The sequence below is a fragment of the Chiloscyllium plagiosum genome, unplaced genomic scaffold (assembly GCF_037043375.1).
Source record: "Chiloscyllium plagiosum isolate Xiang-an unplaced genomic scaffold, Cpla_swu_hap1 HiC_scaffold_32, whole genome shotgun sequence".
NCBI classification, from domain to species: Eukaryota; Metazoa; Chordata; class Chondrichthyes; order Orectolobiformes; family Hemiscylliidae; genus Chiloscyllium; species Chiloscyllium plagiosum.
In genome coordinates, this window is record NW_028270170.1 from 43,839,561 (window position 1) to 43,856,586 (window position 17,026).

At 42.0% G+C, this 17,026-nt stretch overlaps 1 protein-coding gene across 2 annotated transcripts in view; it reads right to left on the bottom strand.

Annotated features, from left to right (window-relative positions):
- The window catches only part of LOC122540028 (corticotropin-releasing hormone receptor 1-like), a 366,881-nt gene that overhangs the window by 20,716 nt on the left and 329,139 nt on the right, over nucleotides 1-17,026 (bottom strand). Inside the window, exon 12 of one of the 2 annotated variants that reach the window (XM_087977956.1) lies at nucleotides 8,213-8,254. The exons of the other annotated variant lie outside the window; for it this stretch is intronic. Coding sequence (XP_087834082.1) covers nucleotides 8,213-8,254 — 42 coding nt within the window. The remainder of the gene's footprint in view (nucleotides 1-8,212; nucleotides 8,255-17,026) is intronic. 2 annotated transcript variants of the gene reach the window in all.

Here is a 17,026-nt window from a genome sequence, read left to right on the forward strand (position 1 = left end):
AATAATAGGGTAGGGGAATGGGTCTGGGTGGGATACTCTTCGGAGGGTCGGGTAGACTTGTTTGGCCAAGTGGCCTGTTTCCACACTATAAGGATTCAATGATTCTATGATGCAGCTGGATGAAACTTTAGTTCACCCCCTTTAGTTGTACTGTGTGCAGTTCGGTCCCCACACTTTCGGAAGAATGTGGAGGTCTTGGAAAAGGTGCAAAAGAGATTTACCAGGAATATTGCCTCTGGTTTGGAGTGTGTTAGCTATCAGGTTGAGAAAACTGGGATTGTTTTCGCGAGAGCACCAGAGGCTGAGGGCAGCCTGATGGAGGCATACAAAATTATGATAGGCATGGATAGGGTGGATAGTCCGAATCTTTTTCAAACACTAGAAGGCATAGGTTTAAGATGAGAGGGGATGAGTTTAAAGCAGATGTGTGAGGAAAGTTTTTTTTTACACAGAGAATAGTAGGTCCCTGGAATATGGTGCCAGGGAATGTGGTAGAAACAGATACAAAAGCAACATTTAAAGGGCATTTAGACAAATGAGTAGACATGGAATAGAGGGATACAGACCACGTGCAAGCAGATGGGACAAGTTTAGAATGGCTCATGGTCAGCATAGAGGGTGGTTCAAAGGTCCTACTCCTGCGCCACACTGTTCTATGTTCTATGTTCTAAGCTCTGCAGTCCTACCACATCCAGTCGTGAATGGTGCTGGACAATTAAACAACTCACTGGATGAGAAGGCTCCACAAAGCTTCAATGAAGGGGGAATCCAGCACCTAAATGCAAAGATAAGGCTGGAGCATTCACAATAAACTTCAATCAGTAGTGCCAAGCAAATAATCCTTCTTGGCCTCCTTGACAGGTCCACAGCATCACAGATGGCAATTCAATTTACTCCATGTGATATTATGAAAATGCCTGAGACACTGAATACCGCAAAGGTTATGGGCCTTGACAATATTCCAGCAATAGCCCTGATGATTTGTGTTTTAGAACTTGCCACAATCCTATCCAAAATGTTTCAGGCAAGCAACAACACTGACATCTATTTGACCAGGTATGTCCTGCTCAGCACCTGCTCAGAAATAACTTGTTCACTGACACTCAGTTTGGCTTCCACCAGGATCACCTAACGTCTGACCTCATTATAGCAATGGTTCAAACTTGCACAGAAATGTTGATTCCAGATGATGTGAGAGTGACTATCCTTGACTTCAAGATCACATTTGACGGAGTGTTGCATCAAGGAACTCTAACAAAGATGGATTCAATATGAATCAGGGGTTAGAGCCAAATGAAAATGATTGTGGTTGTTAGCAGTCAATCATCTCAGCTCCAGGATATCTCCGTAGAAGTTCCTCAGGGCCTCATTAGTAGCTTCATCAATGACTTTCCCTCCATCATAAGGTCAGAAGTGGCCATGTTTGTTGAGTTTAGCACAATGGTCAGCATGACTCACAGTTCCTCAGGTACTGATGCCATCAACTTCCAAATTTAGCAAGACCTTGAAAATGTCCAGACTTTGGTTCAACAGTGGCAAGTAACATTTTGGGTGGCACGGTGGTTAGCACTGCTGCCTCACAGTGCCAGAGACCCGGGTTCAATTCCCGCCTCAGGCGATTGACTGTGTGGAGTTTGCACGTTCTCCCCGTGTCTGCTTGGGTTTCCTCCGGGTGCTCCGGTTTCCTCCCACAGTCCAAAGATGTGCAGGTCAGGTGAATTGGCCATGCTAAATTGCCTGTAGTGTTAGGTAAGGGGTAAATGTAGGGGTATGGGTGGGTTGCGCTTCGGCGGGGCGGTGTGGACTTGTTGGGCTGAAGGGCCTGTTTCCACACTGTATGTAATCTAATCTAATTAGCAACACACAAATGTTAGGCAATAACCATTTCAAATAAGAGACATTCTAACTCATTGACATTCAAATGAGTTATCTTTACTAAATACTGCAAAGAGTATTTTGCAGGAAGAGAAAACACACCTTTTGACTCCCCAGAACTAGTCTGCTATCTATAAGGCACAGGTCACTAGTGTGATGGAATATTTCCCTCTTGCCTGGATGAGTGCAGCTTCAACAACACTCAAGACATTTGACACCATTCAGGACAAACCAGCTCCTTGATTGGTACCACATTCATGAATAGCCATTCCCTCCATCACTGACACTCAGAAGCAGCAGTATATACCATTTACAAGATGCACTGGAGGAATTCACCAAAGATTTACCACGAGAGAACGAGATCTTTCTGGACAGGACCTTCGACGAGGTTATTACACCGAGCATACCAGAAGAGAGTAGAAGGGAGAAGACGATGAGGAAGGCAGAGATGAGACAAGTGCAAGAGACCCCGGGGGAAACCGTAGAGAGGCGTCACTACCAATCCGAGAGGCGGTCAGGTCTGCCAATCAGAAATTGGCATGGAGGCAGAGCCGATGAGTCAGACATCACAGTCCCGTGGTAATAGGGGACTCCATAGTGAGAGGGACTGAAAGGGTTTCTGCGGCAACAGGCAGGATTTGAGGATGGTATGTTGCCTTCCTGGTGCCAGGATTAAGGACATTGCAGACAGAGTGCAGGAAATCCTCAAGGGCGAAGGTGGAGAGCCAGATGTGGTGGTGCATCTTAATAGGTGGGGGACCAGCATTCGGCAGGTAGGTTTGCCACTGCAACACAGCTGCGTTTAAACTAAATAGTGGGGGGAGGGGACAAGATGGAAGTTTAAGAAGGAAGTTAAAAGGAAAGTTAGAATAAGAGAAGTCAAGAAAGACAACGGAATCAATGGAGCAGAAAACTCAAAAAAGGATCATGCCGTAAGGTCAAGTGAAATAGGGGTTGATAGGAAGGGTGAGGGGAGTAACAAATTAAAAATATTATATTGAATGCATGAAATATTAGAAATAAGGTGGATGAGCTTGAAGCTCATTTGAAAATTGGCAGCTACATTGTTGTGGGCATAACTGAGACGTGGCTTCAAGTGGACAGGGCCTGGGAAATGAATATTCAAGGCTATACGTGCTATCGTAAGGACAGATTGATTGGCAGAGGGGGTGGGGTGGCCCTGTTGGTAAGGAATGATATTCAGTCCCTTGCACGAGGGTGGGGTGGGGGGGAACCTAAACTCCGGGGATGTAGAGTCAATATGGATAGAGCTGAGAAATTCTAAGGGTAGAAAGACCCTAATGGGAGTTATCTATAGGCCCCAAACAGTAGCCTGGATGTAGTGTGTAAGTTGAATAAGGAGCTGAAATTGGCCTGTCGCAAAGATATTATTACAGTTGTTATGGGAGATTTCAACATGCAGGTAGACTGGGAGAATCAGGATCGTACTGGACCCCAAGAAAGGGAGTTTGTGGAGTGCCTCCGAGATGGATTCTTAGAATAGCTGGTGCTGGAGCCTACCAGGGAGAAAGCAATTCTGGATCTGGTGTTGTGCAACGAATCGGATTTGATCAGGGACCCCGAAGTAAAGGAGCCATTAGGTGGTAGTGACCACAATACAATAAGCTTTAATCTGCAGTTTGAAAGGGAGAGGGTAGAATCAGAAGTGACAATATTTCAGTTGAATAAGGGGAACTATGGAGCTATGAGCGAGGAACTATGGAGCTATGAGGCAATGATGCAATACCCTAACAGGGATGGTAGTGGAATAACAATGGCAGGTATTTCTGGGTATAATGCAGAAGATGCAGGATCAGTTCATTCCAAAAAGGAAGAAAGATCCTAAGGGGAGGCTATGGCTGATGAGGGAAGTTAAGGACCATATAAAGATAAAAGAGAAAAAGTATAACATAGCAAAGATGAGTGGGAAATTGGAGGACTGGGAAGCTTTTAAAGAACAACAGAGGATAACTAAAAAGGGAATACGCAAAGAAAAAATAATGTATGAAGATAAACTGGCCAAAAATATAAAGGAGGATAGTAAAGGCTTTTTTAGGTATGTGAAAAGAAAATAAATGGTTAAGACTAAAATTGAGCCCTTGAAGACAGAAGCGGGTGAATTTATTACAGGGAACAAAGAAATGGCAGAAGATTTGAATTGGTACTTTAGATCTGTCTTCACTGGGGAAGACACGAGCAATCTCCCAGATGTAATAGTGGCTGAAAGACCTGAACTGAAGGGAAATTATATGAGGCAGGAAATGGTGTTGGAGAGACTGTTAGGTTGGAAGAATGATAAGTCCCCGGGACCTGATGGTCTGCATCCCAGGGTACTGAAGGAGGTGGCTCTAGAAATCGTGGATGCATCTGTGATCATTTTCCAATGTTCTATAGATCCTGCGGATTGGAGAGTGGCTAATGTTGTCCCACTTTTTAAGAAAGGAGGGAGAGAGAAAACAGAGAATTATAGACCAGTTAGTCTGACCTCAGTGGTGGGAAAAATGCTGGAGTCAATTATAAAGGACAAAATTGCAACACACCTAGATAGCAGTAACAGGATAGGTCAGAGTCAGCATGGATTTATGAAGGGGAAATCATGCTTGACTAATCTTCTGGAATTTTTTGAGGATGTAACTCTGAAGATGGACAAGGCTGATCCAATGGATGTAGTATACCTGGACTTTCAGAAAGCCTTTGATAAAGTCCCATATAGGAGGTTAGTGAGCAAAATTAGGGAACATGGTATTAGGGGCAAAATACTGACATGGATTGAAAATTGCTCGGCTGACAGGAAACAAAGAATAGTGATAAACATCTCCCTTTCAGAATGGAATGCAGTGACCAGTGGTGTGCTGCAGGAATCAGTGCTGGGACTGCAGCTTTTTACAATGTACACTAATGATATAGATGAAGGTATTAAAAGTAATATTAGCAAATTTGCTGATGACACAAAGCTGGGTGGCAGGGTGAAATGTGAGGAGGATGTTAGGAGTATACAGGGTGACCTGGACAGGCTAGGTGAGTGGACAGATGCATGGCAGATGCAGTTTAATGTGGATAAATGCCACTTTGGTGGCAAGAACAGGAAGGCAGATTATTACCTTAATGGAGGAGAAAGTGAGGGCTGCAGATGCTGGAGATCAGAGCTGAAAATGTGTTGCTGGAAAAGCGCAGCAGGTCAGGCAGCATCCAAGGAACAGGAGAATTGGCGTTTCAGGCATAAGCCCTTCTTCAGCCCTTCCTGAAGAAGGGCTTATGCCCGAAACGTCGATTCTCCTGTTCCTTGGATGCTGCCTGACCTGCTGCGCTTTTCCAGCAACACATTTTCAGCTACTACCTTAATGGAGTCAAGTTAGGTAAAGGGGCAGTACAACGAGATTTAGGTGTTCTTGTACATCAGTCAATGAAAGCAAGCATGCAGGTATTACATCAGTGAAGAAAGCTAATAGCATGCATGCTGGCCTTCATAACAAGAGGAATTGAGTATGGAAGCAAAGAGGTCCTTCTGCAGCTGTACAGGGCCCTGGTAAGACCGCACCTGGAATATTGTGCGCAGGTTTGGTCTCCAAATTTGAGGAAAGACATTCTGGCTATTGAGGAAGTGCAGTGTAGGTTCACGAGGTCAATTCCCAGAATGGCGGGACTATCTTACGCTGAAAGATTGGAGCGACTGGGCTTGTATACGCTTGGGTTTAGAAGGCTGAGAGGGGATCTGATTGAGATGTATAAGATTATCAAAGGATTGGACACTCTGGAGGCAGGAAGCATGTTTCTGCTGATGGGTGAGTCCCAAACCAAAGGACACAGTTTAAAAATAAGGGGTAGGCCACTTAGAACTGAGTTGAGGAGAAACTTCTTCACCCAGAGAGTGATGGGTATATGGAATGCTCTGCTCCAGAAGGCTGTGGAGGTCAAGTCTCTGGATACTTTCAAGAAAGAGTTGGATAGAGCTCTGAAGGATAGTGGATTCAAGGGTTATGGGGATAAGGCAGGAACAGGATACTGATTGAGGATGATCAGCCATGATCATAATGAATGGTGGTGCAGGCTCGAAGGGCAGAATGGCCTACTTCTGTACCTATTGTCTATTGTCTATATCCTTCGTCAGCATTGTCCAAACTCACATACATTACCATTTAAATGGACAAGAGCAGCAGAAGCATAGGAATACCACTAGCTCCCCTCCAAGTCACTCATCATCCAGACTTGGAAATATTCAATGTCACTAGATCAAAATCCAAGAATTCCCTTCTCAATCTCACTGTGCCTATAAGTATCCCACCCCCAACTGCAACAATTCAAGAAGGTACTCGCACCACTTTATCAAAATCATTGGGGATGGGCTGACTCAGTCAGCAACATTCCTTGAATAAGTAAAATGGATCACCCTCCTGCCTTGGGTGTTGTCAGGGATGAATGCGTAAAGTCAGGGAGTGTGTTACTCAATGCAGAATTCTCACCATCTGAAGACAAATTGTTACCAGTATTTTCTGTTGTTATTTCCATCTTGACTGATTTTACGCACTGATCAACTGAACAAAGATCCTTCTATCCCAACAACCTTATGTCACCTTTATTTTCATGGCTATCCCGCTTCTTTCAGCCGGCCTTTTCAAAATATTTTCTGAAATATTTATTACATAGCATGAAATCACCTTATTTCATGCTGTTGTCATAGCAATTTTATCAAATCCATTTATCTTTATTTGCTCTTTTTAGCAATGCTTCATTCTAAAAAGACTTCAGTTGTATTTTATCACTATACTTTGTATGGATCTTATTTACTGAAGCACAGTAACTATGAAACTCTTTGTCCCTTCCAATCCCACACTATTTCTCTTTACCAAAGTCACTCTTGCCTTAACTTTCTACTTTGACGTTCTATATTTTCTGTACCCAAATATCAGTTAATTTAAAGTCTTATCCATAGTCGTATTACACAATTTGCCCGGACACTGATTTAAGCCCATCTTATGTGGAGCCCATTTTAATGGAACAGTTCCCTCTTATCCCAGCACTGCTGCTGATGTGCCATGCATCAAAACTGTCACAGTCATGCAAATTTCTCTGGTTATTTCCATTTCACCCTCCATTGTTGTTCAATCTGCTGAGTATTTCCAGTATTTTCTCTTTGTATTCACACAATATTTACATGGTTTGGAATAATACGTAACAATGGAGTTTTCAGGATAGTGTCTAAGGAAATGCTCACCTGATCATCAATGTTTTAATTAAAGATTAATTTGTAATGGTCAAATTGGACTATGACTCAGTACAGCTATTAATTTTAATGAGGGCCAAAGCACTCAATTAAAAACAATATCCTGGAGTTATCATCAAGTGAAGATGCATGTGGTTGCAGAATGTAACTGGATTTGACATACTATTTTCAAGTCAGTCATGAAAATGTTGCAAGGTGAGCATTTGCTTTGTCAATGAACTGTGCAATGGAAAGAGTATTGGGTGGAGACATATGCTGCTCGATGGTCTGAGGAATTGGAGTTAGTGTGCTTCACAGGAAGTCAGAGGCTAATATTGCACAGAAGCAGTACATCGTTGGAAGTCAGAGGCTAATATTGCACAGAAGCAGTGCAGCTAAATTCAAAGTGTAGCCGTATGCTCTGAACGAAGGCAGTGTTTGAAGGTTGGCTACTCATGATTTAGTATATTTTCTTGAGGCTGAGTTATCAAGTAGCAAGTTTCAAAGTGTTCATGGGAAGTTTCAAGCTAGAATGTAATGATATATTGATTATTAGATGCCAGAATCTAATCAAGGGTTACTGAGTTTCTTTTGATAAAAATTAAGATACACTTAAGATAAATGAAGAGTGTGGCTGCAATCTAATTGAGATGTTTGGGTGGTTTATAAATTAAACACCATTTTCCTGGAAGTGAGCTGGAATCTAATTGAGGAGCAATTGGCAGGGAATTTTGTGGGAATGTGAGATCAGAGGCGAGGGACAGAGGACAGGATGGGGTGTCTTTGACATGTTCAAATGCTTGTATAAATAATTGTTGTACAGACATTTTGCCAGAATAGAGCAATACCTTTAGGAGAACATTTCATATACATTGCAAAGAACTGACATGTTGGGTGATAGAAGTGTCAGTATGTTAAAAACAGTGAGAAGTCCATCAGTAATTATGAGTATGTTAGAAAAGGAAAGAACAAGTTAGTCATAGGGGTGACAAAATACTTGAGAGGAAAAGAAAGTGAAGGGTCTGGGAGCTTCAGATGGAGGTTAGCTTGGGGTCTGTGTGATAAGAATGAACTCTGTCAATTCTTCATCAGCCAGAGCAACTGTGCCCTGCTGAAGCAGGGATTTCATTTCCTTACCTCACCATTCAAGAAGCAGTAAAAGATGGAGACAAAGAAGCCCTGTGAGGAGAGAAGAGACATTTTAAGAATCATCCAACATTGAATTCAAACAATACAGATCCATATGGATCATTCCCCCTTCATAGCAGGAATTGAACAAGTTTCCTACAGCAAGAAATTACACAAGTAGTTGATATGTACCTGTGGTGGGGATTTTTTGGAGTTGATAATCGAAGATGAAGTAGCTGAATATCTTAAAATTTTTCAGTTAATCAGGGAGAGCCAGCATAGATTCATGACAGATAGGTCATGATTGACAAACGTCACTGAATGTTTTGAAGAGGTGACTGAGGCAGTGGACAGGGGGATGTCAATGGATGTTGTTTAGAATAGATTACCTACAGTGTGGAAACAGGCCCTTTGGCCCAACAAGTCCACACTGACCCTCTGAAGAGCAAGCTACCCCCCCTCTGACTAATGCACCTAACACTATGGGCAATTTAACATGGCCAATTCACCTGACCTGCACATCTTTGGACTGTGGGAGGAAACCCACGCAGACACGGGGAGAATACGCAAACTCCACACAGACAGTCGCCCGAGGCTGGAATCGAGCATGGGACCCTGGTGCTGTGAGGCAGCACTGAGCCACCGTGCCACCCCGTTTATATGGACTTTCAAGAAATATTTGATAAAGTCCCATAGAAGAGACTGTTAACTAAGAATTCAGAGCAAACTGCTGATATGTTTAGGTAATTGGTAGTTGCTCAAATTGACCAACGGTGTCTCACAAGGATTAGGGTGCTAAGGCCTCAATTATTCACATTAATTAAACACTTGAGTAGTGGCATAGAAAATCATATATCCAAGTTTGCTGACAACACAACGTTATGTGTCAATGTAGACAGTGCAGCATAAAATTACAAATGACAGATGATGACAGAACTATGGGAGATGGACTGGAACAGGATAACTCAGGGTATTTTCTAGATGGTATGAAGTTAAATACAATGGATGTCCAAAGAGATTTGGAGGTTCAGGTGAATAGATTTTTAAAATGTCATGAACAGGTTCAGAAAATAATCAAGAATGCTAATGGAATTCTCGCCTTTATATTGGGAGGACAGAAGTACAAGGATGGAGAACTTATGCAAAACCCTGATTGTATGCCACTTGGAATACTTAGGAAGCATATGTTGGTTTTGAAGGGAGTACTACGTAGGTTTGCAGAAATGAAAACTGGACTTTAGGGTTTCGGTTACGAGGACACATAATACAAATTAAGTCTGTTTTCTACAGGATTGAGAAGTTAAAAGGGTGACCTGACTGAAATCTTCAAACTATTTACAGGAAGAAACAGGGTAACTGAAGATGAACTATTTCCACTAGTCAGTGATTCTCGATCTAGGGGTGTGGTCTGAGAAGTAGGGCCAGACCACTCAAGAGAAATGTTAGGAAGAACATCTCTAACATTTCTGGAGTTAGTTCATAAATCAACCATGATCCCATTGAATGGTGGCACAGGCTTGAGGGGCTGAATGATCTTATGGTAAGTCATCTGGAGGATAAGAATGAAGAAGTATAAATGCAATTATAAAAGTCTTGAGTGAGACCACACTGGCATATTGTGTACAATTGGGTTGATCTCCTAAATTAAGGAAAAATAATATATGTCCTGTAGGGAGTGCATAGAAAGTAAACTGCACTGATTGTTGGAATATAAGGATTGTCCTATGAGGGGAATTTGAGTAGACTATTCCTGTACTCCCTAGATGGTAGAACAAAAGATCACTGCATTCAGACAAAAAATTTCTAAGGGGCATGGATGTAGCATATTTTCATTTCCAGAAGGCTTCTGATAATGTCCTTCATATGAGGCTAGTGGCAAAGTTAAAGCATGGGCTAGAGTAATCTGTTGGCATGGATTGAGAATTGGTTAACACTCAAGAACCAGAGTGGGAATAAATGGGTGGCAGGCAGTGTTTAGTGGGGTACTACAATGATCAGTTCAAGGGTGCCAGCTTTTCATAATATTATAAATGACTTGGATGAGGGAACCAAATGTAACATTTCCAAATTTGCTGATGACACAATACTGGATAGAACAGTGAATTCTGACAGGGATGTAAGGAAGTTTCAAGATGATTTAGACACGTGAGTGACAAAAACAAGGCAGATGCAGTACAATGTGGCTAAACGTGAAGTTATAGAGCCATAGATTCACACAGCAATGAAACAAACCCTTATGTCCAATTTGTCCATGCTGACCAGGAATCCCAAACTGAACTAGTCCCATTTGCCTGCATTTGATTCATTTCTCTCTAGACCTTTCCTATTCATGTACTTGTCCAAATAACTTTTAAATGTTGCAAATGTACCCACCTCTATCACTTCTTCTGTGAGCTCATTCCACATATGCACCTCCCTCTGTGTGAAAAGGTTGGCCCACAATTTGGTGTGAAAAGCAGAAAGGAAGAGTATTATTTAAATAATGATGTTTTGGGAAGGATGATTTCTCAGGAATTTGGGTGTCCTTGCCCACCAGTCAATGAAAATAAACAGGTAAGTGCAGCATACAATCGGCAAATGGTATGCTGGCCATCATTGCAAGAGGATGAATTCAAAAGTAATGATATCTTACTGCAATCATACAGGGAGTTATTGAGACCACACCTGGAGCATTGCATTCAGTTTTAGTCTCACTGCCTAAGAAAGGATATACTTGACACAGAGGAAGTTCAGCAGAAGTTCACAAGGCTAATATCAAGGATGGCAGGACTGTTCTATGGGGAGAAATTAGTTCAACTGGGCCTTTATTCTTGAAATATGTAAATTTTTAACAGTGCTGGACAAACAAATGTAGGGACAATGTTTTTCCTGATTGGAGAATCATGAATTAGGGGACACCGGATACAAGGTAAACCAGACGTTTCATCCCCTGTCTAGGCGACATCCTCAGTGCTTGGGAGCCCCCTGTGAAGCACTTCTGTGATCTTTCTTCCGGCATTTGTAGTGGTTTGAATCTGCCGCATCTGGTTGTCAGTTCCAGCTGTCCGTTGCAGTGGCCAGTATATTGGTGTGTGTGTATACGTGTGAAACACAGTGAAAGACACAAAGTGCACGAATCTTTATTCAATTTCCATCACATCAAAGGGCAGTGCTGTGTGATCAAAACAGTGAAGGGGAGGGTAGGGACTAAATCAAAATAGAGTTGGAGGGAGAAATGATGCACTCCACTCCCCGCGGCGCCCACCTCTCCCTGAACAACTCCAGGGTGTTGGTGGACACCGCGTGCTCCTTCTCCAAGGACACCCGGGCCCGAACGTAACTGCGGAAGAGGGGCAGGCAGTCGGGCTAATTGGTGTTCATGGATGCGGATCGTTAGCTGTCTTCCTGTTTGTCTTATGTAGTGTTTTGTGCAGTCCTTGCATGGGATTTTGTACACTACATTGGTTTTGCTCATGCTTGGTATCAGGTCCTTCGTTCTGGTGAGTTGTTGTCTGGGAGTGGCTGTTGGTTTTTGTGCTGTTATGAGTCCTAGTAGTCGCAGTAGTCTGGCTGTCAGTTCGGAAATGCTCCTGATGTATGGTAGTGTGGCTAGTCCTTTGGGTTGCGGCATGTCCTCGTCCCATTGTCTTTCCCTTAGGCATCTGTTGATGAAATTGCGCGGGTATCCGTTTTTGGCGAATACATTGTAGAGGTGTTCTTCTTCCTCTTTTGCAGTTCTGGTGTACTGCAGTGTGTTGTGGCCCTTTTGAATAGTGTCTTGATGCATCCATGAACACCAACTAGCCACGAAACGACACGACCAGCTATCCTTAGTAGCCACACATGCAGATGACAAGCAACATGAATTTGACTGGGACAACAGTACTATTATAGGACAAGCCAAACAGAGAACAGCCAAGGAATTCCTAGAGCCATGGCACTCATCCACAGATTCAATCAATAAGCACATTGACCTGGACCCAATATACCGGCCACTGCAACGGACAGCTGGAACTGACAACTGGAAGCGGCAGATTCAAACCACTACAAATGCTGGAGGAAAGATCATAGAAGCGCTTCACAGGAGGCTCCCAAGCACTGAGGATGTCACCTAGACAGGGGACGAAATGTCTGCAACACAAATTCCCAGCTCAGCGAACAGAACCACAACAACGAGCACCCGAGCTACAAATCTTCTCACAAACTTTGAACAAGGTAAACCATTTAGGACTGAGATGAGGAAACATTTCTTCACTTAAAGTGTAATAAACCTGCAGAATTCTCTTCCACAGGGCAGGGCACAGACTGTGTTTGTTAATGGCTGGTTTGGACAAAGGGAAAGCTTTAGTGGAGTTTCCCAGGGATTATGTTGGCACTCTTACATTTCCTGAGAACATACCTTAGACCTTTATGTACTAGGTAAAATTTCAAATATTGCAGATATTTTGAAATGTCAGGATTTGAAAAAGGAGTAGAAAAGTTGGTAGAATAGGCAGTCAGTTGGAAGATGAAATTCAATGTGGAGAAATGTGAAGTGGTTCATTTTGGTAGAAAGAACATGGACAAACAATACAAAGTTAAACTTTCATTTCTAAAGTGAATACAGGAACAAAGGGACATATGTTCATAAGTAAGTCAAGGTGGCAACACATGCTAATAGCACACAGTATGCAGTTTTTTAGGTTTTATTAATTGGGCCATTGTGTGCGAGAACAAGGAGAATATGTTGAACTTGTTTTAACACTGTTTTGACCTCAAGCTGTGGATTTTGTACTGTTCTGATTACTGTTGTTGAGGAAGGATGTTAGAACGCCTTTGGAAAGAGTACAGAGAGATACAGATGAATACTTCTAGGGATAAGGAATCTTAGCTATGAAGATAGATTGGCAATGTTAGAAAAAATTTCCTTGGAGAAGCAAAATTTGATTAGAGGTATTCAAAATTATGAGGGATCTGGTCAGATTAGATAGCAAGAAGTTTGTGAAAAGTTGAATAAGGGCAAAAAAGAAATCACATCATAGCTGAGTAAAGAGCCAAGCTTTTCACTTTGTACTCATCCGGACAGACCCAAGAATGCCAACTTTCAAACGGACCTATAATTTATATCCGAGGAAGGGATACTGATTGATTGGCAAGTCCACTCTGATTGAGGTTTTGCCATGGAAACATACCAGGGAATAATTGTCAGAGAAGCTTTTGCTTAATTCAAAAAGACATAGCACTTGGATATACTATACACTATATGTAACTACTAGCAGCTGATAAACAACTCTTAGCAATCTCAATGCGCTGTCAATATCTGAACCTGTATTCAAGTAACATGAACCAGGCAATGAACACATTCAACAAGAGGGATTTTAACCTTCTCCCCATGACTGTCAATGGAATTGCCATTGCTGAATCCCCCACTACCAACATCCTGGGGATTGATCCTATCATTGACCAGATACTGAACTGAACCAGCTAGGTGGAGCTACGACAGCAGATCAGAGACTAGTAATGTAAATTTCCTCCTGACTCCCTAACCATTTTCTACCATCTTCCTGTATTCACATCGGAAAGACAATGTTGTCGAGAAGAATACTGAGATACAGGTGTCTACACTAGATGGGATTGACATTCACAAGGAGGAGGTGTTATCAATTTTGGCAAGTGTGAAAATAGATGAGTCCCCTGACCTGGATGGGATTTATCTTGTGATTCTCTGGGAAGCCAGGAAGGAGATCGCAGGGCCTTTGGCTTTGATCTTTATGTTGTCATTGTCTACAGGAATAGTGCCTGAAGACTGGAGAATAGCAAATGTTGTTCCCTTGTTCAAAAAGGGAGGAGAGACAACCCTGGCACAACAATGCCTCTTCTTCATCAGGAAGCTTAGGAAATTCACCATGTCCATAAGGACCCTTACCAACATTTGCAGATGCACCAGAGAAAGGATTATATTTGAATGCATAACTGCTTGGCATGACAAATGCCATGCTGAGGACCATGAGACACTACAGAAAGTTGTGTGCACAGCCCAGACCATCATTAAAGCAACATCCCAACTACAGACTCCATCTACACTTCTCATCCCCATGGAAAGTTTGTCAACATCATCAAAGACTGCTCCTACACTGGTAATACTCTCTTCCAACCTCTTCCGTGAGGCGAAGATACAAAAACTTGAATGCATGCACCAACAGGTTCAAGAACAGCTTTTTCTTTGCTGAATGGACCTCTCTAATTTCAAATCTAATGTTGACCTTGTTTTTGTGAGCCTTCTGTGCAGCTATAATCCTGTAGCCTCACTCTGTCTAAATACCCTATGATTTTGTATGTCCTTGTACGTTATGATCTGCCTGCACTGCTCACAAATAAAAATTTTCACTGTATGTAGGTATACATGTGACAACAATAAACCAAAACAAGTAACACAAAGGATAAAAACTAAAGCATTGGTGATATGGGTGGAGGGAAAAGCTGGTCAAGTAGTTCACTGGTTCCTGATCACAAGGGCAGCTGAAATATGCAGATCAGAATGCTGTTTCTCAGTGATCTTTCTATAGATACTTCAACTGGTTTGCAAGAGGCATAAGGATGACCTTATGCCTCTTGCAAACCATTTATAAAAGGTTTCTGAGTTATAAATTCAGAGTCACAGCTAACAACAATTGCTAAAGGAAAGATACAAAAAATAAATAACTGCAGATGCTGGAAATCAGAAACAACAACAGAAATTGTTGAACAAATTCAGCAGGCTGGCAGTATCTGTGGAAAGAAAGCAGAGTTAACGTTTTGGGTCTAATTACTAGCCCCAAATCAATAGCCATTTTGAAAGGTTTGGACAAATCAGCTGTAGCAAACTTGTTTATTTGTTAGGCTTGCTGTCAAAAAACAACATTTAAGAGACATTAGGACAGGTATATGAACAGGAAGGTTATAGAAGGTGTGGGTCAAACACAGGCAAATGGGACTAGTTCAGTTTGGAAAACTTGGTTGCCATGGACAAAAGGGTCAGGTTCCGTGCTGTATGACTCCAGGTTTGAAAACAGGCAGTGTCCTTTCAGATATTTATATCTTTCATCGGGGCCTGGGATTAAAAAGGAACCCTTTGTGCAATCATGGCTCACCCAAGCTACAATTGAATTCAATTTCATGGTGAAAGCCACTGTCCTATGACAGTGCCTCCTATTGGTTGCTTGGTATACCATCGGAGCTTTAATCATGTCAAGGTTTTCCATATTGACAATACAAATGGTTAAAGTTCCTGCGGACTTAATGTGCTTTTCTGCAATGGGAGACTGATCTGCTTTTTTTCTCCTATTCTCCTTTTCTCTGGAACTTTTTTTCTGTTTCCTCCATCCTATCTCTCCCCAGATTGTGGGAATTACTAAATCCAGGTTTATTCTGAACTAGAGATTTGAGAGTCACTTCCTTGTCATTTACTATGGTAGCCATGTCTCGAGTTAATTGAACCTTTCATTCCACCACTTTATTAAGGTTGTATGTGAGGCAGGTTTTGAATGCGAGTATTAGGATTATTTTCCTTTAATCCTTCATTGTGTGGTAAATTTTGAGTGGTCAACTCAGTCAAATGTGAATTGTTGAGTTCTTTTGAATTTGAGGAAGGTCTGAGTAGCTCCCGTGAAAGAATTGTTAAATCTCTGACAGTATGCTTCTGGCACTTAAGCACTGAAGATAGCACTTTTGCCTATTCATAGCTTGCACTGGAATGAACTTTTCTGTTTTTTTCTCTATAAGCTGACTTTGCATTAACAGAGTTAATACTGGCCACTTCCAGGTTAACACTTTGGAGGCTCACTTCAGCATAGTTTGGATAGGGGAGGCATCACGATACATTGGGAAATTGATGGTGGCCATTGAGTTTTGAATTACTTGTAGGGAATAAGTGGAGACATTCTGTCTGGAAATACCATCATCTTTAGGTATTTGGACAACAAGTGAACAGATATTGTTTGTACAGAGTTTAATGTAAAATAGAATCATCCCATTCAGGAACCAACTTCAAACTCAAAGCACCATGCAATGGAGAAATAAAACTTCTCTTAGCACATTTTTTTCTTTACTCATTCCTGGGATGAGGGCATCATTTTCTATAGAGCATTTATTGCCCATCCCTAATTGCCCAGATGGCAGTTAAGAGTCAACCACATTGTTGTGTGTCTGTAGTACACCTAGACCAGACCAGGTAAGAATGGCAGTTTCCTTCCCTGAGAAATATTAGTAAACCAGATACATTTTTCCAATAATTGACAATGGATTCATGGTCATCGTCAGACTCATAATTCCAAATTTTCTTTTTGTTTCTTGAATTCACATTCTACCATCTGCTGAGGTGGGATTTGAACCTGGGTCAAATGTATATCCATCTCTCAACCTGGAAGCCCCGGATAATGTTCTGGGTCACAGAGTCATAGAATCCTTACAGTTTGGGAGCTGGCCATTCAGCCCATTGAGTCCACACTGACCCTGCAAAGAGCATCCGACCCAGACTCACTGTCTACCCTATCGCTGTAACTCTGCATTTCTCATGGCCAATCCACCTAACACATCTTTGAACTGTGGGAGGAAAACAGAAGCTCTGGAGTCTTGCTACATCCAGTCGTGAATGGTAGAGGAATCCCACAAAGACACGGAGAGATTGTGCAAACTCTAAACAGATTGAACCCAAGTCCCTGGCGCTTTGGGGCAACAGTGTTCACCACTGAGCTGCCCTTTTATTTTAAAGGATAACATTATTTTTAAATGTCATCTATATCTAATCAGCTTTTTATTGTAGCTTTTTTTGTCACCACTAATTATGCAGAAAAGAAATTCACAATATTTTTCCATTCTGTATTTGAC